Raw genomic sequence first — 26,682 nt, 5'->3', positions numbered from 1 at the left:
ATAGGCATTCCTGTCCTTTCCTGAAGTAATTTCAATTCTGTATTGTATATATAATACATACATTCCTTAGATCTTGCATGGTGATTTTGTCCACAGTTCATGCATTTTGGTTCACCACACCTCCACTGTGTGGCATGTTTGTCAGATCCACAGTATGCACATACAGATGTATTACGGCAATTTTTCCTTGTATGTCCATACATACTACAGTTTTGGCACTGTAGTGGTTTTGGGACATACGGTCTCAGTTCTCTGCTTTGCCCTAGGATTTTCATTTTCAAGGGTAATTCATGGCCTTCAAATTTTATCTGCTATTCTTAGTATTTTTTCATTACTCTGTCTACTAGCTTTGTTATATATTTCGCAGTCTTGTACATTGTTGTACCTTTTTTTAAGGGAATCTGTCAATATTTTCTTTTCTATTGGTTAATCATTATCAGGGAGTACTATGGTACCCTGTACACTGTTCATATTGTCATGTTTTTTAACATATACTTTTACATCATCAATATTTTTTATATTTAAGTAGTTTTCCGACTGATTTCTTGTAGTGGTTTCTATCAACCACATCTGTTCTTTTACTTGTCTGAATGACATTTCAGTAGTTGAATGTCGATTTAATAGGTAGTTTTCTAATTTCAATGCCGATATTTTTTTCTCCGTTTCCAAGGTCAGGAATCTTGACCAACTTCCACTCCCAAAGAGGGAGTCGAAATGGGTCAATGTTCGGTCAAGATATTTGGTTTTTTTTGGCTTGTTTTTCATCGGAGCATAGGGCTCCAGTGTAATTACGTTCGTATTTTTTTCTGATTTTTCCAGAGACAGGTCAGAGGAGGTTCCTGCGGTCGTCAACTGTGACGAGTCGCTACAATCAAAGGGTACAGGGGTACTTAAATTGTTAACACAATTTTGCATTAAGACTAAAGTAAAATTGAGAAAAAAAAAAAAAAAAAGTAAATAAACCTGAAAACCCTAAAAAGATATCATCAGCTTTTCAAGGGGTTTATTCTTCCGCCAATGGCACAAGTGAGAACCGACTCCCATGTGTCCGCGTCCCTACCCTACCCCATAGGGGATGGCACAACATGATTAGAGTGGCCCAACTGTAAGCCAAATCCACTTGCTAGGACAGAGTATTTCAAGAATACAATCATCCCCGCCCTAATCATGTTATGGGCAAACCGGATAGAATGCAGAGAGTCCTATCCCTAGAACCAGAGCCCCCTGGAATCCGTGGTCCAGCCCTAAAGACCGCCTGATATCTCTCAGGTCCGAACATTATCGGGTAGTTGATGGTCCTACCACAGTTCTCACTATTTAGCTTTCGATATAAACCCATTCCCAGCTATGATATCTTTTCCTATTTATCAGTTATAATAAATTTTAGCAACAGTGGAAAATTCCACATAATTTAATCCAAACAAATATATAATACCATATGGGACTCTTGGACTTAAACAAGGGAACAGATTCCTGGGTTCAAGAGCCCCCTCACCACGTCAAGGTGGTCCCAAGTTGAGGGGGATCTCTTGAGGTAACAAAGAACACTCACTAAGTTTGTGCGCCAGAGCGCCCACAGCCCAGTCAAGGAAGCTCATCACTTCGAAAACCTTAAAAATATTTTTAAGCTGTGCACAAGTTCCGAGGCCGAGAACATAACTTTGGCTGAGGAGAAAGCTGATCTCCTAGTCGAGTCGATAAGGCAGGAGAAATCTCCTTGAGAGGAGGCAGAGACTCCCAGGGAAGGAGTTCTCCAGTCGCACAAAACCTGTAGCTCAACCTGGACAATTTGGAAGGAGGGAAACAAAAACTGTTTTGCCTTGTTCCCTTTTCTCAGAAAACCAATCTTCTACTTCCTCCAGTGTCTTCCTTGCTGAAGAGGAAAGAACTAACTTCGGTAATTTCGAAGGACCAACTGAGGGGGTTTCCATAAAGAAAGTCGAAGCAGGAACGGAGGGAACAGCTGGCAAGAAGCAGCTTGGATAGGTTGCTATCAGGAACCTCTACAGTGCAGAGTACGCCGATGAAGGAGCATCTTGATCGGGAACCACCTCTTCCTCAGAAGAGACAGGAGAAAGCAATAAGTCCACTGTTGTCTGAGCTGTAGGGGGAGCCTTCTGAAGCAAACTAAGAATAATATCCAGTTTGCTCTGAATCAGGTCAACTTCAGGAGGAACAATGTCCGAAACGACACTACTATGAAGCGGTGGAGGAGAGGGCGCCAATGGGCGCTCAGGAGGCGCTGTAGAGACGGGAGCCAGTGACGAAACCTGTTGGTGAACGGGCGCCAATGGGCACTCAATCGCAAACGGGAGCTTGGGCGCTTCAATGCTAGTTGCTGGCTACTTGGTCACTGATTGTAGAGACGAAGGTGCTGGGTACACAACTCCTGATACAGTAGCTCCTTTATACGAGGAAGAACGTCTCCGAGCCACAAGGCGCCTCGGTGCCAATTTACGATCATCATCAGAAGAAGCAGAAGAGAATTGTTTGGGAATATCCCAATGACTACACGATGGGCGCACTGAATCCTTGCCCTTCTTGCAAAGAACAGGGGAAGAAACTTGAAACTCCACTGCACGCCACTTCAGCAGGCATGACTTGTCCGCATAGTGCCGCGCGCGTCTGGGACTCAAATCCTCGGAGCTGGAAGACATACAATGAGCACTCACTTGAAAGCCTTTCCAATGGCCTTTGGTTGCAGTCTGGGATTCAACAACAGGCTGAACCGAGGGGGCGACTGCTCAGGGCCAGACCCCACCGACCTCCCTTAGGTTGCCAGTTTGACTACTCCCAGGTGCTGGGGAGTATGTCAGGGACCTTGGCCTAGGAGAATTGGTGGGTGGAACAGCCACCCCCTCCACTACCACTGCACTTGCACTGGGCGCCAATTAACTAGAAGTGAGTGTCAATTTTCAACTCCAGACTGACAATGGTGCTGGGGTCGGAAACGTGAGAGCCAGTTAAAGGAGAGGGTTGCACAGGTGGAGGAGATGGAATGGGATCGGAAGAAATTACAGGAGCAATTGCATCCGAATTAGCAGATGAATCCTGACTAGCTAAAGCTTTACTAGATTCCCTAGCCATTGCTTTCCTCTTCCTATCTCTAGCTAGTTTATGTGCATCTAAAGTCTTCCATTTCTTAATATCCCAGTCATTATACTCCCCACAACGTAAATTTACTGAACATGTTTGTCCCCTACATGGAATACAAACAGTGTGCGAGTCAAAAGATTCTTTAGTTAGTCTAGTATTGCAGCCTTTGCTGCAATACCTAATGCTAGCACTACTAGTGTCAGACATCCTAGAAAAGTCTAATACAAGTAAAAAAAACGGGCAAAGAGTCGTCAATCCATGATCAAAATTCGCCTAACACTATGTTAATTATGCCGAGAGGCTACAAAATTAAATACTTCACCAATTGAAGATAAGTCAAACAACCAGCAAAGTATAAATTCCAAAATTCAAGCTGCTGCCAACCACAGTCCTTCAACCACAGCCGGCAGAAACAAATTGAAGCTCTTTGCTATGTTGTACCTTCTCTTACACCCGAAAGTAGACAGGGCATGTCACCATAACCATAACAAACTAGTGGATCTGCAATTTCAAAATTTTGAGCTGCCAGTTAAAAGAAACTAATACTGTAGCTATATAATTAGTGGTCTGGTTAAACTAAGATATACTTAAACTGGTAAGTTACTTATATAAAACTACTGATTTCCAGGAAGGCTAGGCACATGAACAATATTTTCATCTCCATATAAAACTATTGATTTCCAGGAAGGCTAGGCACATGAACAATATTTTCATCTCCAGAATCTTTGTCTGTTATTCCATCATTTTCTGGTGAAATGATTATTGTCACCTCTTCCTTCTTTCATAATGATTGTCTGACCTTCATCGTCATCCCTTGGATAATCAATGTTGTTCCTGTGCCATTTTAGTTCTTCTAATGTTTCCATCAAAGTAAGTAACTGAAAAAGAAACTACATACATACATTATATATATAAGGAAGTCCCAGAGTTATGACAGAGATAGTTTAGGCTAGGCTAGGTCAGGTTAAGTGCCCAACCTAACCTAACCCAACCTAATTTCTTGAAGTGTAAGTGACTGCCTTCTGGTTGGTGCCTCGAGGGACGAAGTATCTCCAGAGGGAAAGCATGTAATGACACTCCAAGGAGATACTAGTCATCTAACCATTAGGTTAAGTCCTGTCTCTCTTTTCTGAGAGAGGATGGGAAGAAATGGAGCTAAGAAGCTCCACGATCCAGAAATGCAAGCCTTGAGGCTCAAGTATCTTCAGAGGGGAAATGTGCACTGAAAGTTAATCCCATATGTAAACACCAAGGGTTTGTATATGTGTAGGAACAACGAAACATTTCCGAAGAAACCCAATGATGAACTTTCTGGATGTAATTCAACTTAGGAAACGAGTGAGGGTCTGCCTTTTTAATGAGGGACACTATAACAATTCTCAACTCATGTACAGAGAATGGTTTGTTTGTGCTGGGGTGTAGGAAAATTGGACAATCTGGCATGCTTACCTTGACCTCTAGGTAAACCTAGAGTGCTTGAACTGGGCATAATGTTTTATCTGAAAAACTGAGTTCCCTTATTAGAATAGATTTCCTCCTTGTTAGGAACAATCGTTTGTCGATTGTTCCCTTGGTGGATTGTTGCCTCCTTTTTTTTTTTTGTTTTCTTGTTGGCGAGTTGACGCGTGTGGTGGATGGTGTCAGACTTCGCCAGTCAGGTCCAGGACAGCAGCAGGTCACGGCAGTAGAGCAGCGGAGAACATTCTTTTGGCCGCGATGGTTGTCGTTATCAGCTCTGTCATGGGAGTCCAGTCTGGGAGAACTGTTTCTGAGGACTTGATGGTTGCCGTGTCGGCTCTGTTTAGTTGTCCTGCAGTGTTGGTTTTACAGTTCTCGTTTTTTTTTCCTTTATGCTGCTTGTTTATTATTTATTGTTACTATTGTTGTTTATGATTTTATGCTGCCTGTGTCTTATGATTTTTTTTGTATTTATGTGAATTTTATGTTGCTGTCATGTGTTTTGTTCATTGATTTTGGTATTTTAAGTTTTTGTTCTCTCCTGGACCTGACTCACTTGTAAATTTTTGTAAATAAATTAATTTAAGGTAACTTTTTGTATTTGTTCTGCTCCTCTCTCCTTTGTTTGTCACCTCTCGTCAGTCATTACAGCCCAATTGCTTGTTTCGTTTAGAACCTGTCGATCTCCAGAGGTCGGTTCATAATATTGGCGACCTTAGGCCAGGGTTGGTTCTGTTTTGGCTGGCGGGGGTGTGGCAGCATCGGGGGAGTATTTTGTTTGTAAAAAAAAAAATTTTTTTGTAATTTTTTTTTTTCTGTTAGGTGGGGAGGTGTTAGGAACAATCGTTTGTTGATTGTTCCCTTGGTGGATTGTTGCCTCCTTTTGTTTTTTTTGTTTTTCTTGTTGGCGAGCTGACGTGTGGTGGATGGTGTCAGACTTCGCCAGTCAGGTCCAGGACAGCAGCAGGTCACGGCAGTAGAGCAGCGGAGAACATTCTTTTGGACGCGATGGTTGTCGTATCAGCTCTGTCGTGGGAGTCCAGTCTGGGAGAACTGTTTCTGAGGACTTGATGGTTGCCGTGTCGGCTCTGTTTAGTTGTCCTGCAGTGTTGGTTTTACAGTTCTCGATTTTTTTTCCTTTATGCTGCTTGTTTATTATTTATTGTTACTATTGTTGTTTATGATTTTATGCTGCCTGTGTCTTATGATTTTTTTGTATTTATGTGAATTTTATGTTGCTGTCATGTGTTTTGTTCATTGATTTTGGTATTTTAAGTTTTTGTTCTCTCCTGGACCTGACTCACTTGTAAATTTTTGTAAATAAATTAATTTTAGGTAACTTTTTGTATTTGTTCTGCTCCTCTCTCCTTTGTTTGTCACCTCTCGTCAGTCATTACAGCCCAATTGCTTGTTTCGTTTAGAACCTGTCGATCTCGAGAGGTCGGTTCGTAATACTCCTTAAAGGGTTTTCATTCTTGGCCAGGAATGATGGGCCAGGAGACAATAATAAATGACAACTAGCAATATGAGTGACTTAGCATTGTCCCTGTCTAAGAGAGTCCCATGCACTAATCTGAGTTCCTGATGCCAAGGCAGCCAAGAAGACACCACCTTTTGCAGCATATGAGTTGTAGTTGTATTGGGCTGAATGAACTGAGAGGATGACAAGAGTCTAAGCACCTTAATTCAGGGACCAAGCAATGGGAAGCCTTGCAGGAGCAGTGTTTGCAATGCAAAAGATCGGAGAAGGGAAGTAACAATTTCTATGTTAGAATCAATTCCAAAACCATAAAACAAGGGTTCCGACAATGCTTCCTTATAAGCTATGATTCATGTAATAGCAAGGCACTTGTCTTCAAACAGATATACCTTCAGGTACATTCCCACTTATGATGGTTCATTTTACGATAAATCGAGTTTGCGATGGGGTTAGCAGTTCCAATAATTCCAAAGTTATGAAGCAATACTGATGCGGCAATTTTGAAAATAATTTAAATTTCGTGCACAATGTAATTCATTTTTTATGTTTATGGTACAGTAATTCATATTTCATTAAGGGATGGATGTTGAAGAGAGGATGGATGAGAGAGAGAGAGAGAGAGAGAGAGAGAGAGAGAGAGAGAGAGAGAGAGAGAGAGAGAGAGAGAGAGAGAGAGAGAGAGAGAGAGAGAGAGAGAGAGAGAGAGAGAGAGAGAGAGAGAGAGACCAGTAACACACAGACACCGTTACACCATTTTCGTTTATATTTTATGCTATAGTACAGAGTGTCACTGACTTATGGCTGAATCCCACACTGAATGGGAGTGGGATACATGGACAAACTCTATTCCATAATATTAAGGCATGATAAAGAGTTTGAAATATAAAAAGTTGCTAACATTGAAACAATGCTTGTCATTTCCTTACCTGGTAAGAGAGCTACTGCAGGTGAATACTGCCTCTGATTGGTGCTCATCTCAACCTGTAGTGACGTGGAGATTGAGTTGTGGGTCGCCTCTACTCAAGTGGGAGCCTTGCAGAGGAAGATAGGCTTGATTGCTGGCAAAGCAGACAAGTGCCCTTGCCCTTGGCGCAGAGCCAATAAAAAAAAAAAAAAGACAATGCTGTCACCTACACCAAAAAAACCACAACCCATCCACTCAGACTGGTGGGTATTCGACACCTTACTTCAGAGCAAAGAGGTATTAGGAGAAAAAGAGAGCTTCCTAAGCTTCCTCTCCGAATACCATGCCAGCCACTGATAACAGCCCCAAGGTATTACAATTTTCAAATACTGTTTCAACTTCTTTTATAGTGAGACGCAAAGACCAATTTGCACTTCCAGTAGGTCGATCACTTTAAAAGTAGGCAAAGTATCCTCCTGAATCTGAGAGGGCACCTCAGAAATTAACTCTTTGACAAAGAAGGACAATGCGTTCTTAGTCAGAGGGCAAGATGGGTTCTTGACAGAACACCAGAGGTTTCTGGATGGTCCTCTGATTTTCTTGGTCCTGCTCAGGTAATACCTTAAAACCCAAACAGGACAAAGAACTCTCTCTTCTTCCTCAGAGCCAAGGATGTCTGTTAAGTTCTTGATGGAGAAAAATCAGGGACCAGGGCTTTGATGGGTCCTTGTTTTTGGTTAAAAATCCAAGAACTGGAGCAAACTGCATCTCCCAGTGAAAAACCTACTGCGTTATTGATGGCTTGGATCTCACTAATCCATTTAACAGTAGCCAAAGCCACCAGGAAGAGAGTTTTCTGGGTAAGGTTCTTCAGAGAAGAGGAACATAGGGGTTCAAAAGCCACTTCAAACACTATTCCCAGGTTCCAGGAGACTGGCTCTTCCTTCCTTTGCTTGGACGTATCAAAGGACTTGATAAGGTCATTAAGATCTGGGTTTGATGAAAGGCCCAGGCTCCTGTGCTTAAACACCAAGCTAAGCATAGCTCGATACCCCTTAATCCTTCAAGGGACAGGCTAAATATATATCAAGCACACCCCCCCGACCAGGCAAACTTTAAGGCTGGCCAATTTGAGAAAAATCACATCAATGGAAAGAGGAAGATGTGCAAATGCACATAGTGTAAGAAAAAAATTCTAAAAATATTTCCCTACCTTCCACAGGAAGTTAAGAGTGACTACTTACAACCCTGCAAAGGGCCTCTTTCACAAGACTCTCGTAAAAATATGCTGATTTCACCAAGTTATGCATGTTTTTTCTAATAATTTCTTTTATTTTGTAAAATTATAATTGCAGCTCACACAATATCACAACAGATAAGAACTAAAATCAGTAACAAACTCTGAGTATATTTGTTGTAAAATATTTACGAGATTTACTGAGATGGGGAGATGCAGTAACTTTTTGTGAGGTATACATGTTTTTTCTATATTTCTTTGCAAAATTACAATTAGCTGACATACTATCAGAAAAGATGAGAACTAAAACCAACAGCAATCCCTGGATATATTTACGAACAAATACAGGCAGTCCCCAGTTATCGGCGGGGGTTCCGTTCTGAGGGTGTGATGATCGAAATTGCCGCTAACCAAAAACCGGTGATTTTCGGGGCTTATCAGCACCGTAGAGCACTGATTTCCGGTTGTCAGTGGCCCTGTTAGATATGTATCGGCAGCAATAAGCGGAAATTGGAGATTTTCGGCGCCGAAAATTGCTGATTTTCGTCACTAGACAAGCACCGTAAAACTGGATTGCCATTAACCAGGGACTGCCTGTAAATAAAATGACGGCGCTGCAGAGAGGCAGTACATTCCCCCCTGAAATCTCAAGGCATACTGAATGATGTCTCTCCTGTGCTGAGCTATTTCGGTTGCCATAAGTCATTTATGGGCATTGAAGGAGCCTGAAACTTGTTCAGTACTTCCCAGACCATGCTGAAGGGCAGTAAGGTGTAGAGGCCCAAGTTGGACCAATCTTGTAGCATGGCATTTGTTGCCCATGCTAGAGGGTCAGGGGCTGGGGAACAAAAGAGAGAAGGCGATGGTTCCTTGAGGTGGCAAACAGGTCCAATGTCGGCCTGCCCCATAGTTTTCACAGATTTCGACAGACCAGGGGATGCAAGGTCCACTCAGTGGGATGAACCTACTTCCAACGGCTTAGTTCATCCATCAGAACATTTAGTTTGCCCTGAATAAATCGAGTGACTAGAATCACTCGATTTTGATCTGTCCACAGTAGGTCGTCTCTTGCTGTCTGGCACTACAAAGAGACAGTTGTAGAATCCCGAAGAATGAATGTCCTCTACTGCCTCTATAGCCTCTTTCTGAACAAGAGACTCGACCTCTAGCAAGAGAGCAGCAAATCTCTCTGAGCCTGGAGAGTAAGCTGTCAGTTTGACAGGCTTGCAGGTTAGAGGAGATTTGTTCAAAAAGGGGATAGTAAAGCCTTCCTTCAGGACAGACACTATCCAGGGTTCCACTCCCTTTTGTTCCCACCATTCCCAAAAGCGGAGGAGCTGCGCTCCTACCGGAGTATGGAGGACTATGACTTCGTTTCTTGGAGGATGACTTGGAGGCAGACTTTTTGATGGAACTCTGTGGGAAATGGGTATATGCTCTTGATCTAGTGTGTTCTGGAACAGGAGCTCTGAAAGGGACTAGGCTACAGAAGAGACAAAGATCTGGGAGGAAGAGTCGAAGAATCCTTGGGGCGTCTCGCAGATTGGGACAGCAGGTCCTGAGTGTTCTTTTGCTGCAGGTCACAAGCAATGCCCGGTACTGTAGCCTGGGGAAAAAGATGTGTCTTGTCCAAGGGGAGAAGAGGAGGGCTGATCTCAGAGACGGAGTGACACCTTTCGAAGTACAAGAACACCAAAGCTCTCTTTTCTTATGCACACCCATGGCGTAAAGACTAGCTAACTCCTGCGTACTATCGCGAATGCCCGTCAATACAGAAAAGTACTCCTAAGAGATCTGAAGAAATTTTTTGAGGTAACAAGCAGCAGTCTCTAAGCTTGTGCACTAGAGCACCCACAGCCCAGTCTAGGATGCTCATCACTTCAAAAACCTTAAAATATTCTTGAGAAGTTGTGCTAGTCCCAAAGCTGAAAACATAATTTTGGCTGAGGAGAAAGCTGATCTAGCTGAGTCGATAAGACCGGAGAAGTCTCCCTAAGAGGAGGCAGAGACTCCCAGGGAAGGCGCTTCTTCGGTTGCATAAAGCCTAAAACTTGATCTAGACAACTTGGAAGGCGGGAAACAAAAAACTGCTTTACCTTGCTCCCTCTTCTCAGAAAACCACCCTTCTACTCATTCAGTGCCTTCTTGGCTGAAGAGGAGAGAACCAATTTCAGTAACCTCGAAGAACCGACTGATAGGGCTTCCATAAAGAAAGTAGAAGCAGGAAAGGCAGGAGTAGCTGGCGAAAAGAAACTTGGAAAAGTTGCTAGCATGAACCTCAACAACGCAGAGTATGCCGACGAAGGAGCATCTTGATCTGGAACAACTTCTTCTTTAAAAGAAACAGGAGAAAGCGTTAAGTCCGCTGTTGTCTGAGCTGTAGGCGGAGCCTTCTGAAGCAAACTTAGAATATTATCCAGTTTGCTCTGAATCGGGTCAACTGAAGGGAGAACAATGTCTGAGATGACAGTACAACGAAGCGGAGGAGGAGAGGGCGCCAATGGGCACTCGGGGAGTACTGTAAAACAGGAGCCAGTGATGAAACCCAATGACAAACGGGCAGCAGTGGGAGCTCATTTCCAAACAGGAGCTTGGGTACTTTGACGCTAGTTGCTGGCTGCTTGGAAGCTGATTATAGAGATGAAGGTGATGGGTGCGCAACTCCTGATGAAGGGGTTCCTTCATTCAATGAAGAACGTCTATGCACCAAAAGGAGCTTGGGCGCCAATTTACGACCATCATTTGAAGAAGCAGAAGAGAATTGCTCCTGGCTATCCCAGTGACTGCATGAGGGGTGACCTGAATCCTTGCCTTTCTTACAAGGAACAGGAGAAGAAATCTCGAAATCCGCTGCACGCCTTTTCAGCGGGCATGACTTGTCCGCATAGTGCCTGGGACTAAAATCTTCGGAGCTGGAGGACATACAGTGAGCACTCACTTGAAGGCCTTTCCAATGGACTTTGGTTGCAGTCTGGAATTCATCAACAGACTGAACCGAGGGAGTGACTGCTCAGGGCCAGACCCCACCAACCTCCCTTAGGCTACCAGTTTGACTCCTCCCAGGTGCTGGGGAGTATGCCAGGGACCTTGGCCTAGGGGAATCAGCAGGCCGAACAGCCACCTCCTCCACTACCACTGCACTTGCACTGGGTGCTCTGACTCACTCTTATCCATTAACACTTTCACTGACGAAGCTAATTTAGCAATGGATTGCACAATTAACTCAAAGTAAGTGTTGAATTTCGACTCCAGACTGACAATGGTGTTGGGATCGGAAATGTGAGAGCCGGGTAAAAGAGATGGAATGGGATCGGAAGAAATTACAGATGCAATTGCATCAGACTTAGCGGATGAATCCTGACTAGCTAAAGCTTTACTAGATTCCCTAGCAATAGCTTTCCTCTTCCTATCTCTACCTAGTTTCTTAAGATGTGAATCTAAAGTCTTACACTTATTTAAATCCCAGTTGCTACATTCATCACAACGTAAACCCGCTGAACATGTTTGTTCCCTACATTGAACACAAACAGTGTGAGAGTCATAAGATTCTTTAGTCAGTCTAGTATTGCAGCCTTTGCTAAAATACGTAATACTAGAACTACTAGTTTCGGACATCCTGGTAAATTCTAAGACAAGTCCAAAAATGGGCAAAAAGTTGTAAACCAATGATCAAAACTTGCCTAACAATATCTAAATTGTGCCGAAAGGCTACGAAAATAAATACTTCACCAATCGAAGATAGAACAAACAACCAGCAAAGTATAAATTTCAAAATTCAAGCTGCTGCCAACACAGTCCTTCAACCACAGCCAGCAGAAACAAATTGAAGCCCTTTGCTATGTTGTACCTCGTCTTACACCCAAAACTGAGTGGGGCACATTGCCATAACCAAAACAAACTAGCAGACCCACAATTTCAAAATTTTAAGCTGCCGGTTAAAAGAAACTAATAGCTACGTAATTACTGGGTAAGTTATTTATATAAAACCCTAATTTTTGTTTAACAAACTTTGTTCCCTCTGCAGCATTAACATGGAATGCAGATAAAACCCTTTCTTAACAAAGTTTGGAAAAAAAAAAAAGTGGTAACTGATTTTGACGTGAATTTATGTAAATTATTCTCTATCAGCAAAATAGAATGGGCAATCCTAACAATGTCAATACTAGGTGTATGGTAACAATGAATTAAAGGCATACAATCTAATGGTAATATAAAAATACTGCACATAAAACTAAAATGGACTAAATACACATGTTAAACATGAGATACTGTACTTACCCCAACAGCAATAGAAAGTGCCATTAATCTAACATCATCTCTTAACTTGTGCTTGCCTATTCGACAAAGTCTATCATACAGTAGTCCTTCAACTTCTGGATGCTTACTGTGTTTCAGGCCAGCTTCCCGATAAACCTGTGGAAATTGGAAATTTTCTATTACTGTTTTCAAGACTCAAATTTCTACATCATACTCAAGAGGACTACAAAGACAAGCTTCTTGTGAAATACATGTGGAAACAAAGGAATATATTACTTTCTATCAACTTTTTTTCATAAGACAATTTGGAAAAACTTTTAAGGAGCAGATACAGTACGTCAACAGAGTATGTAAGACATTACAAATAATACAGTAGAACCTTGGTTCTCGACGCTAATTCGTTCCAGAAGAAGTGTCGAGATTCGATTTTGTCGAATTCTGAGTTAATTTCTCCCGTAAGAAATAACTGAAAATGGATTAATCCATTCCTGATCACCAGTCATTACCCCAACCTTGCCTTTTTATACAAAACTTTACACAAATTACAATTAAATAGGTTCAGAGTGTAATAACTTACCGTATCAGAAGCATTTTTTACATTTTTAAATGCATACTGTTTCAAAAAAGTTGGCCTATGACCAATGTGGCCGTATTACCATAGGCTAGGCTAAGTAGCCTTATAGGCACTACCAGAATGTACTGTAACAGGTACACATGAAAACTGTTGTTAATAATGATAACATTGAAAAACAAGCCATATCACATGAAATTAATAATACAGTATTTATAAACCGAATTACTGTATGTCTGTTATCATAAAATTAAGAAAAATTTCCGAAATTACATCGGAACTCGGCAGCCTGTGGCAGATATAAACAAACCAGAACGCCGCCCTGGTGGTGTATCACGGTACTAATTACATAAACATTGCTCCTGGTTTGTTTATATCTGCCACAGGCTGCCGAGTTCCGACGTAATTTCGGAAATTTTTCTTAATTTTATGATAACAGACATACAGTAATTCGGTTTATAAATACTGTATTATTAATTTCATGTGATAATATGGCTTGTTTTTCAACAGCAGCAGCAGCAGCATGTGTGGGCTTTAAATGCTTTTAAATAAGCATGGGAAGAACGCCACCAACAACGCCAACTAGCGGCAGCCGCCCGAAACTCTTTTTTTCTACAAACATCATATGATTCATCGGGTCGGATTCCGGTTTGTTGTTTGAACTCCGACACAAAATTTACTCAACATTTCGTGTTGAAATCCGATTATTTCGAGTTCTAGTACAGTCGAGGACCGGGGTTCTACTGTATATAGGTACTGTAACAATAATAATAATAATATTCTTTATTGCAGCTCAGGGCCATATACATGGAATATACAAATACATTACACACAATCTAGATGCATAAGACAACATGATAAAAATAATAATTGGAAGTATCCACACAGTTGCTGAAGAAGAAAAAGTAAAATTCATAATAATGGTAATGACAGTAATTATATGGAGAATAGAAAAAAAAAATACTAAAAATTATAATAATTAAAAATACAGATTGCAGACGATTGATTTCCAGCTAGGGACCTTAAGTGGTTACATAAGGCTAAATAAGAGAATTGAAAACTGCAAAACTCTACAAGGTTATTATTCACACTAGCAATAAAAAGGAAAAATACCAATAATAACAAGAAATGTAAAAATATAATAATAATAATACAGTGAACCCCGTATTTGGGAAGTGCACTTCCATGAATAGCTAAAATCTGCGAATACTTAAAAACCCTCTAAAAACACTTAGAACTGCCCATTTTGATAGTTTAAACACAAGAAAAACCCTGTAAAAATGCTTACACCTGAGTATTTTAATAGTTTTATCACAAAAAGTGTAGTTATTCATAAAAATTATATGAAAGTACAGTGATTAGTGAATATTTCTCAGTGAAAAATACCGAGAATGGGCGAACTTTCTGTGAATAATGGGTAGATATGTTCTACAAAGAAACCCACGAATGCGTGAGTCCATGTATTGTGAAAACGCGAATATGGGGGGTTTACTGTATTAATAATAATAATAATAATAATATAATAATAATATAATAATAATAATAATAATAATAATAATAATAATATTGGCAAGAGGCCCTCTCAAACAGGTACTATTGAAAGAAACTGCTGCATCAGCTGCACTGATCTTGTATAGAATCTTCTCTATTTTTCTTATAACAGTTTTCTTGCTGTTACTACAACTGGCGAGTAACGCACCAATGTGATTCACCAGTTGGAGATGTCACTGGTCAGGGGACCCTCTTTAGTACGTCTAGCAGAATGAGACAGGAGGTCCTGCATACTCTTCTTTTGAAGATCAGTAGCGATGTTTAGCACTGTCGCCTGGGGAAAAAGATGAGTCCTGTCTATGGGCGAGAACAGAAGAGCTGACCTCTGAGAAGGTGTTACTCGCTTGGATGTAAAGGAACACCACAGTTCCCTTTTCTTGAGGATCCCCATGGTGCAGAGACCAGCTAACTCCTGGGAGCTGTCTCTAATACCCCTATTGATACAGGGGAGAATTCCTAACCAGTCGGATGAAGAATCTTGAGGAAGTGCCATGCAGTCCCTGATCTTGCGAGCAAGTTCGCCTACCGCCCAGTCTAGAAAGCTTATAACCTCAAAGACTTTAAAAATGTTCTTCAGCAGATGTGCTAACACAGAAGCCGAAAACATAATCTTCGCCGAAGTAAACGTCAATCTCCTCGCCAAATCTACCAGCCCTGAGAAGTCTCCCTGGGAGGAGGCAGAAACTCCCAGAGATGGAACTTCCCGTGGCATAAAAGCGGTAGCTTACTCATGAGTCTTGAAGGAGGAAAAATTGCATTTTTTAAAAGTAAAATGCATTTTTCCTAACATACAAACCCGAGGTCCTTTACATATAAGGAATACTTTCGGCGTAGCTGAACTGGCTGCTAAAGACTTGCAAGGCATGTGTTGGAATTACTACCAGCTGGGCATGTGGTTGGTAACAGTGGGAAGCCCACGGTATCAACTGCCCAGCTTCATGCATTCACTATACTTTCTGGTCTAGGGCAGATTGTGGGGAGGCTGAGGTGGGTAACCTGGGTAAAGGACCTCGGGTTTGTATGTTAGGAAAAATGCATTTTACTTTTAAAAAATGCGATTTGTCCCTACACAAATACTAACCCTTGGTCCTTTACATATGGGGGCTCAAGATTTGGTGGGAGGAATCTGAGAGTAGGTCTCTGAATGACTGGAAGTTTAACTACACCTTGTGTTCTCCTGGGGTAAGAGCCAGGAGGACATGGCCACTAGACTGTGATCACTGTTGTGAGAACTGTGGTGTCGCAGACCAGTCTAGTAGACCGTCCCTGCTGTGACGAGGTTATGGTAGGTAAACGAGCACACAGCGAGGTGAAAGCTAGAAAGAACCCTTCCCAGCCACATAAGGGGTGACTGGGAAACATTGGGGACTAAGGACCAACATAAGGAATGGGTTTGGTAATTAGCCCACAACCCCCTCCCCGCCTTGCAGGGAAAAGAGGGGACATCACATCTAATGTGTACCTGGAAGGCAACAAAGATTAGGATACTCAAGGAATGAAACTCACCTGTGTCAGACGTCTGGTTCAGCTTGTACGGCCTAGACTCTCTGCCCGAGGGTGAAAGTTGGATGATATGCGGGAAGAGAGAGCCAGTCACTCACCTTTCACGCCCAATCATGCACGTACAACAGACGAGATGCAAATCTCCCCTATACTGGAGCTTGTTGAGCAGCCACCACTGGTCCCAAGGAGAAGGTATCCAAGGACCGATGGGTAACGTCCCTTAGGTAAAAAGAGGTGAATGTGGTCTGGCGTGACCACACCCCAGCCTTCAGTACCTGCTGAACCGACAGGTTCTTCTTGACTGCTAAAGAGGGCGCAACCCATCTGATTTCGTGAGCACGGGGCGTAGGATGCTGGTATCGTCCTCTCCAGCCGTTGCATACGCTTTCTTGATAACCTCACGAAGCCAGAAAGAGATCGTGTTCTTGGACACCTCCTTCTTAGGGATCCCGGTGCTAATGAAAAGTCGTCGACAATCAGGCCTGAGGTGCTGTGTTCTCTTCAGATAGCACCGTAGCGCCCGTACAGGACAGAGCCACAACTCGACAGGGTCATTGTCTACGAAGTCACTCAGGGATGGGATTGTGAAAGACTCAAACCGAGTTTCAGGGACCGCTGGGTTTTGGGTCTTCACTACGAACTCCGGGACAAATTCGAGCATCACCAATGCCCATCCCCTCGAGTGTTCAACTGCAACCGAAAGTCCCTGCAATTCACTAATCCTCTTTGCCGATGCCAGGGCTAGCAGGAAGACGTTCTTAAGAGTCAGATCCCTGTCTGTGGCTTCTCGCAGTGGCTCGTAAGGGACACGAGTCAAGCTCCACAAAACGAGAGACACGTCCCACTCAGGGGGCCCGAGTTCACTGGATGGGTAAGACCGTTCGAAGCTCTTCATCAGCAAAGATGGATGGATGGATGGATGTATGATATTTAAGGCAAAAGCCCAGGCACTGGGGCCAAGAAGGCCATTCAGCGCCGTAATGGAGAGAAAATAAATTATGTTAAAGTTATGAATTCATGAAGGAAATGATTAATAAATAAAATGAAGTGATGTGACCAATAAATAAGGGTATGAAGTTTAATGATGATGTGATATATACATAAAAAATTTAAGTCATTAAAATTCTACGTGATGTAATAAATTAAATAAAATTAAATATCGTTAAAAATCTTAATACACTTTAAAAAAAGAGATGATAGCAAAAATATCTGCTTCATCTCCCAAAATATCAGACAGGGATTTACCCTGAAAATATCTTTCTCTTTGGTTAAAATATCTGGGGCAGACCACCAGAATGTGCTCCACTGTTAGTGTCTCGTCACAGTAAGCACACTCTGGAGGGCTGCTTCCTTCTAAAATAAACTGATGGGTTAGATGAGTGTGCCCAATCCTTAATCTAGTTAAAATAACCTCTGTTCATCTGTCAAGCTGGAATGAAGAACACCACGGTAGTATATTATCCCTAATATTTCTATATTTCTTATCATTGGCAAGAAGAGGAGAAGTCCACCTTTCTTGCCATTTACTTAAAACATAAGATCTAATGGGACCTTTTAGATCTGTATGAGGCACTTTTCTGAAAGAGGTTTCTGATAAAATACTAGCAGCTTTCGCTTCCCTGTCTGCCATCTCGTTTCCGCGAATCCCCACGTGAGAAGGGACCCAACAGAAAGACTGATTTATGTCGACAATATATACAGAAAAGCCACTCCTGAACTTTTTGAATTAATGGATGAAAGCTATTAAATTTTTTAATAGCTTCTAAGGCACTTTAGAGTCTGAGTATATGACAAAATTAGAGTCACTACTTTGAAAAACTAAATCTAGGGCAGAGACTACAGCTGTTAATTCGGCAGTAAATATTGATGCAGAGTCAGGTAATTTAGCTGTGTACACTGTATCACCAAGGATAACAGTGCAACCAACACCACTACCTGACTTTGATCCATCTGTATAGATCTTTGTAAAATTAGTATGGGTGACATCGTGCTCCAAGAATTTTCCCCTAATCTCTTCTTCAGTGCAGTCCTTTTTGTTAAACAGTTTCTTACATATTGATGTTTCTGGGATAAGCCATGGAGGATTCACAGGATATTCTACTTCCAGGACTTTCTGGGATTTAAGATGATTATTCCTAACATCATCATTCAGTCGAATTTGGAATGGTTTAGAAGCTCTTGTACCAGAAAAACTTCGAGAGTCTGTTTCCTTTAGTGCTTGAAAGGAGGGATTTTTGGGAGCACTTTTCATTCTAGCCATGTATCGCAACCCTAGCTCTTGCCTTCTTAGATCAAGGGGAAAATGATCTGTGTCGACATATATGCTTTCAACAGGCGAAGTTCTAAAAGCCCGAGCATATTCTCAACCCCATGTTGTGTACAACGTCCAGTTCCTTTAGCTTGGTTTTACAGGCTGAGAAATAAATTTGACAGCCATAGTCTAGCTTAGATCGACACAGAGAGTCATATAGCCTCAGAAGGGATTTCTTATCAGGCCCCCAACTAAATCCACAAACAACCTTTAAAATATTCATAGATTGTTTAACATTAAACTTTAGAGTATTTATGTGGCTAGCCCATGTTAATTTATGGTCAATAGTCATCCCCAGAAATTTAACTTCACTCTCGTAAGGAAGGATGGACCCTTTTAAACTAAGTGTGGGAACCTCTTCCACACGCTGGCACCTGGTGAACCTTACTGCAACTGTTTTGGAAGAGGAGAATTTGGTACCATTCTCATCAGCCCACTTAGTAATAGCATTAATAAACCTTTGCAAATGTTTACATACAGACAAGGAATCATATCCTGTGCAGTATATTGCAAGATCGACAAAAAGCGAGCATTTAACAGGGGGTGAGATTTTTTCAACCACACTATTTATTGCCACTGAAAAAAGTGTTACACTTAATACACTTCCTTGGGGAACTCCTTCCTCCTGCATAAAAGGTTGGGAGAAGGAGTTTCCCACTCTTACCCTAAAAAGTCTGTGTGTTAAAAACGAATATATAAACCTGATCATTCTTCCACATATGCCCATCTTGTGCAATTGTTTCATGATGCCAATTCTCCAGGTAGTGTCATATGCTTTCTCCAAGTCAAAAAATATGCCAATGGTCTGACACTGTTTGGCGAATCCTTGCTGGATTTGGTTGGTCAGCTTCAGCAGGGGATCAAGGGTGGAGAGGTTTTTTCTCAAACCAAATTGAAATGGCGATAGTAATCCTCTGGTTTCCAGGTGCCAAACTAGTCTAGTATTTATCATTTTCTCCATCAGCTTACATACACAGCTGGGAAGAGCTACTGGTCTAAAGCTGGTGGCTTGGGAAGCATCTTTATTAGGCTTTTTAACAGGGACAATTATGGATATTTTCCAGTCCTTGGGTAGAATTCCAGTTTCCCATATTTTGTTTATAATCTTCAGTAAATATTTTTGGCATCATCTGGGAGGTGTTTCAGCATTTCATATATGATTGTATCCTCACCTGGAGCTGTGGATTCACTTGAGGAGAGAGCCTCACGAGTTTCTCTTAGGAAAATTTGTAGTTGTATGGTTCAGATTTTCCCAAATCAAACTTTAGACACATTTCAGAATTCCTAATTCTTTGAAATACTGGAGAATAATTGTTAGGGCTGGAAACTTTAGAAAAGTGTTTTCCTAGCTCATTGGCAACTTCAGTGGGCTCTGTGATTAGTGTCATTTATTTTTAATGAGGGTAATGGTGACGCAACAAATTTTCCACTCAGTTTCCTTATTTTGCGCCACACCACTCTTAGTGGGGTCTTGGAGTTTATTCCATTAATAATATAGTAAAGCCAACATTCTCTTTTGGCTTTCTTATAAAAGCGCCGCTGCTTGGCTAAAGCACGTTTGTAGATTAATTTAGACTGAGGAGCCACTAGTTTTGTAACGTCTGTAGCATTTCCTAGTCACTTTTCTCAGAATACCACGTCTTATTCCACCAGGGAACTGCAGGTCTCTGAGGTTTGCCTTTGTTTTTGGAATCGAGCCTTCAGCACTCTTCAAAGTAGATTCAATAAAGTAATCACAGGCATCTAGATGAGAATGAAAGGACTCAAACTCCCTATCTAGATTGACACCCTTACTGAATTTATCCCAGTCTGTGTCCTCTACCCTCCACTTAGGTAAAACTTCAGATGGAGCATTCAGAGCATATTTCAAATGGATCGGGTAGTGATCACTTCCATTTAAATCTTCATTAACAGACCAATTAAAATCAAGGTGGATACTATTTGAAGAAATACTAAGGTCCAGTGCAGAGAAATGATTATCATGAATGTTGTGGAAAGTCACTGACCCATTATTATATAGGGTAACATCATTCCTGTCAATAAGGTCTTCGATTAATTTCCCTTTACTATCTAAAAACCGACTTCCCCAAAGGGGGTTGTGGGCATTAAAATCACCTGGCAGAAGTAAAGGAGCTGGAAGTTGGTCAATTAACGACTGAATATCTCCAATGTTAAAAGCAAGGTCTGGTGGAAGGTATATGGAGCAGACTGTTATCCTCTTTTCCAAAATGACTGAAATAGCGACAGCTTGTAGTGTTGTATTTAATTGTATTGTGGAGTGCTGTAGAGCTTAATAATAACTGCAGCACCTCCAAGGGCACGATCACCAGTTGGGGGATATGATTTAAATATTGAATAACTTAGTCCAGGATTATAAGCAGAGTTGCCTAACATTGTTTCCTGTAGGCATATAATCCCTGGATTGAATTCATGCATTAAAACTTTAAGGTCTTCTGTACGGGCTCTGAGACCTTTACAGTTCCACTGAAGGATATCGAGCAAGAATGATAAGGTGGTAAAATGTGCTACTTCCCACTCCTTGGAGGGGAAGTACTGTTCCTAGGGTGGAGTGGGAAATTCTCCTTTATAAGAGATTGTTTTCTTAATCCCTTTTCATCTGAATTGGTGTTCAGGGTCTTTGGTTGATCTTCATATTTTTTATTATGAACCTGTTGTTCAGAATTACTACTGTGGTTCTGTGCACCACTAATCCTATTTGTCTTAGGGCGGCAAGACTGAATTGAACTCCGATGTTTTTGTTCTGAATCTACTTTTGGTACCACCTTTCTAGGAGGAGAGATGTCTTCCAAAACACTGAACCCATTTGAAGTTTTTATTATAAAGTTATCACTATTTGGGGAAGTATTTCTTGTGCGCTTCTTGGTAGTTGCAACTGTAGTTTTATTATTATTTTTGTTTGTGGCTGTGGCAATTGATGGCTCTGAACTAGCTCTATCTAATTGGGATTGTTCCTTTAGCTTATTTTTGTTTGAAGTATTTTCAGAATATTTTCCTGAATTATTGGTTGATTTTGGCACCCTTATTTTTGGAGATGAATCGACAGCTGTGGATGTGGTGGAAGATAAATTTTCTGTGCTTTTGGAAGTACAATTTTTGGTATTGGACTCCAAAGCACTTCCCGACGAAAGTTTCTGACAAGTTTGGAGATTTTCATTATTATTTATAGTTCTTGAAACAGCAGGTTTGTGATATCTACTATCAGACGCAGTTATTGGTGGCCTTACACTGCTGGAAGTCTTAAGTTTTATTACAGAAGCATACGTAGAGTTGGCACTTTTGTTTGCCCCCATTACCGTGTGCTTTGCTTCACTAATGGTGATATGTTCGTTATCAGCCACTGCCAACACTTCTTGTTCAAATTTATATCTGGGACAAGCCCTAGAATTTGGAGTGTGATCACCCTTACAAAGAAAACAGTATCGGGCTGCTTGGCAATCGTCAAAATTATCGTGCTCTGCAGAGCACACAGGACAACTTTTATTATTATTATTATTGCAAGAGCTTTGAATGTGGCCATAATCAAAGCATTTGTGACACTGTTTAGGGTTTCTTTTATATTTTTTTACCTGCATCCTCTCATGGCCAACAATGATGGTATCAGGTAGGTAATTGGAAGAAAAGATTAAAAGGATAGCTGCATCACCCAGTTTTTTTACATGAGATACACAAGGAGGACATCGATGGAGAATCTCCTCCTCTTTAAAAACATGCAAGTCTTTTGAGTAAACTACCCCTTTCAGCGTGTTGAAGAATCTGTGAGATGAAATGCATTCAATATTTCCACTTTCAGGAGGTTTAAAGTTAGATAACAGAACTGCTTGAGTCTCATTTCCAGCTTTTATTAGAAGGTTCTTTGCACAGCGTTTTAAATTTCCAATGGGAATGGAACCAACCTTGCTCTCAATGCAGTCAGCAGCTTTTATCAAATTTTTCCCTCGCTCCTTGTAGATAGCAACATGCCATAAAGGGGGAGGAAGAGCTCTGGTACATGGGACTGGTCCATGTTCTTCAGCCTTTGGAATAAAGTCAAATGGCTCATCATTCAAGTTTTTTACTGAAAACACTTTCGTGCTGAGAACTGAGTCATTTAGAATGTGGCCATGGAGTCTTTGTTGTGCCTCACTAGCTTCCAAGGGAGAGGAAAATGACAAAAGTAGAGAATGACTGCTTATCTTTTTCTAGAATTAATTTAATTCTTTCCACTTTGCCGAATTGTTTCACTACACTGTATAAACATTCGTAATCTAACGAAAAGCTTACATTAGTGCAATAAAGGACCCTATTATTTGAATCAAATCCACCAGATTTATTAACACCCTGGTGTCTCAGTGTTTGATGGATGGATGTATGAGTTTTAGGGCAAAAGCCCAGGCACTGGGGCCAAAGAAGCCATTCAGCGCCGTAATGGAAACTAAATAAATTATATTATGAAAAATGAGTTAATGAGTGTATGATGATGGTTCATAGATAAATTACAATATGATAAATGAATGAATTAATGAAGAAAATGCTTAATAAATAAATATATATATATATATCTATGATGTGATTAATAAAATATAATTAAATTTTATTAAAAATGTTTATAGACTTTAAAAAGGGGATGAGAGCAGAAATATCTGCTTCATCTCCCAAAATATCAGACAGGGATTTACCTCTAAAATATCTCTCTCTTTGGTTAAAATATCTGGGGCAGACCACCAGAATGTGCTCCACTGTTAGTGTCTCGTCACAGTAAGCACACTCTGGAGGGCTGCTTCCTTCAAAAATAAACTGATGGGTCAGACAAGTGTGCCCAATCCTTAATCTCGTTAAAATAACCTCTGTTCGTCTGTCAAGCTGGAATGACGAAGACCACGGTAGTACATTATCCCTAATATTTCTATATTTCTTATTATTGGCAAGAAGGAGAAGTCCACCTTTCTTGCCATTTACTAAAACATAAGATCTAATGGGACCTTTTAGATCTGTATGAGGCACTTTTCTAAAAGAGGTTTCTGATAAAATACTAGCAGCTTTCGCTTCCCTGTCTGCCATCTCGTTTCCGCGAATCCCCACGTGAGAAGGGACCCAACAGAAAGAGACTGATTTACGTCGACAATATATACGAAAAAGCCACTCCTGAACTTTTTGAATTAATGGATGAAAGCTATAAAATTTTTTAATAGCTTCTAAGGTGCTTCTAGAGTCTGAGTATATGACAAAATTAGAGTCACTACTTTGAAAAACTAAATCTAGGGCAGACACTACGGCTGTTAATTCGGCAGTAAATATTGATGCAGAGTCAGGTAATTTAGCTGTGTACGCTGTATCACCAAGGATAACAGCGCAACCAACACCACTATCTGACTTAGATCCATCTGTATAAATTTTTGTAAAATTAGTATGGGTAACATCGTGCTCTAAGAATTTGCCCCTAATCTCTTCTACAGTGCAGTCCTTTTTGTTAAACAGTTTCTTACATATTGATGTTTCTGGGATAAGCCATGGAGGATTTACAGGATATTCTACTTCCAGGACTTTCTGGGATTTAAGGTGATTATTCCTAACATCCTCATTCAGTCGAATTTGGAATGGTTTAGAAGCTCTTGTACCAGAAAAACTTTGAGAGTCTGTTTCCTTTAGTGCTTGAAAGGAGGGATTTTTGGGAGCACTTTTCATTCTAGCCATGTATCGCAACCCTAGCTCTTGCCTTCTTAGATCAAGGGGTAAATGATCTGTGTCGACACAAATGCTTTCAACAGGCGAAGTTCTAAAAGCCCCTGAGCATATTCTCAACCCCATGTTGTGTACAACATCCAGTTCTTTTAGCTTGGTTGTACAGGCTGAGGAATAAATCTGACAGCCATAGTCTAGCTTAGATCGACACAGAGAGTCATAGAGCCTCAGAAGGGATTTCTTATCAGCCCCCCAACTAAATCCACAAACAACCTTTAAAATATTCATAGATTGTTTAACATTAAACTTTAGGGCATTTATGTGGCTAGCCCATGTTAATTTATGGTCAATAGTCATCCCCAGAAATTTAACTTCACTCTCGTAAGGAAGGATGGACCCTTTTAAACTAAGTGTGGGAACCTCTTCCACACGCCGGCACCTGGTGAATCTTACTGCAACTGTTTTGGAAGAGGAGAATTTGAAACCATTCTCATCAGCCCACTTAGTAATAGCATTAATAGACCTTTGCAAATGTTTACATACAGACAAGGAATCATATCCTGTGCAGTATATTGCAAGGTCATCGACAAAAAGCGAGCATTTAACAGGGGGCGAGATTTTTTCAATCACACTATTTTTGGAGATGAATCGACAGCTGTGGATGTGGTGGAAGATAAATTTTCTGTGCTTTTGGAAGTACAATTTTTGCTATTGGACTTCAAAGCACTTGCCGACAAAGTTTCTCACCAGTTTGGAGATTTTCATTATTATTCATGGTTCGAGAAATACCAGGTTTGTGATATCTTCCATCAGACACAGTTATTGGTGGCCTTACATTGTTGGAAGTTTTCATATGTTTTATTACAGAAGCATACGTAGTGTTGGCACTTTTGTTTGCCCCCATTACCGTGCGCTTTGCTTCACTAATGCTAATATGTTCATTATCTGCCACTGCCAACACTTCTTGTTCAAATTTATATCTGGGACAAGCCCTAGAGTTTGGTGTGTGATCACCCTTGCAAAGAAAACAGTATCGGGCTGCTTTGCAATCATCAAAATTATCGTGCTCTGCAGAGCACACAGGACATCTTTTATTGTTATCGCAAGAGTTTTGAATGTGGCCATATTCAAAGCATTTGCGACACTGTCTAGGACTTCTTTTATATTTTTAACCTGCATCCTCTCATGGCCAACAATGATGGTATCAGGTAGGTAATTAGAGGAGAAGGTTAAAAGGATAGCTGCATCACCACCCAGTTTTTTTACATGAGATACACAAGGAGGGCATCGATGGAGAATCTCCTCCTCTTTAAAAACATGCAGATCTTTTGAGTAAACTACTCCTTTCAGTGTATTAAAGAATCTGTGAGATGAAATAGATTCAATATTTCCACTTTCAGGAGGTTTAAAGTTAGATAACAGAACTGCTTGAGTCTCATTTCCAGCTTTTATTAGAAGATTCTTTCCATACCGTTTTAAATTTCCAATGGGAATGGAACCAACCTTGCTCTCAATGCAGTCAGCAGCTTTTATCAAATTTTTCCCTCGCTCCTTGTAGATAGCAACATGCCATAAAGGGGGAGGAAGAGCTCTGGTACATGGGACTGGTCCATGTTCTTCAGCCTTTGGAACAAAGTCAAATGGCTCATCATTCAAGTTTTTCACTGAAAACACTTTCGTGCTGACAACTGAATCATTTAGAATGTGGCCATGGAGTCTTTGTTGTGCCTCACTAGCTTCCAAGGGAGAGGAAAATTTGATAAAAGCACAAAATGACTGCTTATCTTTTTCTAGAACTAATTTAATTCTCTCCACTTTGCCGAATTGCTTCACTACACTGTATAAACATTCGTAATCTAATGATAAGTTTACATTAGTGCAATAAAGGACCCTATTATTTGAATCAAATCCACCAGATTTATTAACACCCTGGTGTCTCAGTGTTTGGTTCTGTCCAACAGCCAAGCCCGTATCTATGTTCATGCCAGAAGTCGTTGCCAGTGCCGTTAAGTCATCGGATCCAGGGAGGGAGAACTAAAAGCCAAATCCATAAGTTTAAACCAGTCCACATGCAAAGGTCCAAAAGTGCACACCCGACACCCAAGAGCCCCGCACAGACCCCGACAGCATATCAAAAAGGACAAACTGGGCAGCTCCACTGCTCAGCTTCCCCACCCCAACACACTCCCAAAGCCCATGAAGAGACCCCAAGCTGCCAAGCATGCACACATCAGACCACCACACACAAACTGGTTCATCCACCCACCCAAAACTGCTTGGTCATATCAAGAAAGTATCGTAGATCAGTCAGGTATTTGAATTCTCCACCAATGGCACAAGTGAGAGTTGACTCCCAACAGTCCACCCCATACTCTACCCTTTCAGGATAGCACCAGTATGCTTGCAGTGGCCCAGGTATAAGCCAATCCGCTTGCTGGGAGTTCTGCCCCCACTAATGGGGACTGACTCCCCACTCCAACCGTACTGGTGGGCTTCCGGACAAAAGCCAGGAGTCCCACCTCCAAAAACCAGCTCCCCCCTGGATTCCGATGGGCTGATCCCCAGAGATGGTTCCGCCCTAAGATAGCAATGGGAAAAATCCCATCATCATCTCTTAGGTCCAAACTATCTCAGG

General features: G+C 41.2%; 1 protein-coding gene across 8 annotated transcripts in view; it reads right to left on the bottom strand.

The window, feature by feature from the left end:
- Positions 1 to 26,682, bottom strand: part of LOC136833991 (transcriptional regulator ATRX-like) — a 402,256-nt gene that overhangs the window by 359,528 nt on the left and 16,046 nt on the right. For all 8 annotated transcript variants that reach the window (XM_067096278.1, XM_067096295.1, XM_067096286.1 and 5 more), the window contains exon 3: positions 12,454 to 12,588. In XM_067096278.1, the coding sequence (XP_066952379.1) occupies positions 12,454 to 12,588 (135 nt within the window). The remainder of the gene's footprint in view (positions 1 to 12,453; positions 12,589 to 26,682) is intronic.

Source organism: Macrobrachium rosenbergii, chromosome 4 (assembly GCF_040412425.1).
Source record: "Macrobrachium rosenbergii isolate ZJJX-2024 chromosome 4, ASM4041242v1, whole genome shotgun sequence".
NCBI classification, from domain to species: domain Eukaryota; kingdom Metazoa; phylum Arthropoda; class Malacostraca; order Decapoda; family Palaemonidae; genus Macrobrachium; species Macrobrachium rosenbergii.
Note: the sequence above shows the minus strand (reverse complement) of the source record. Positions and strands in the feature narration are given on the sequence as shown.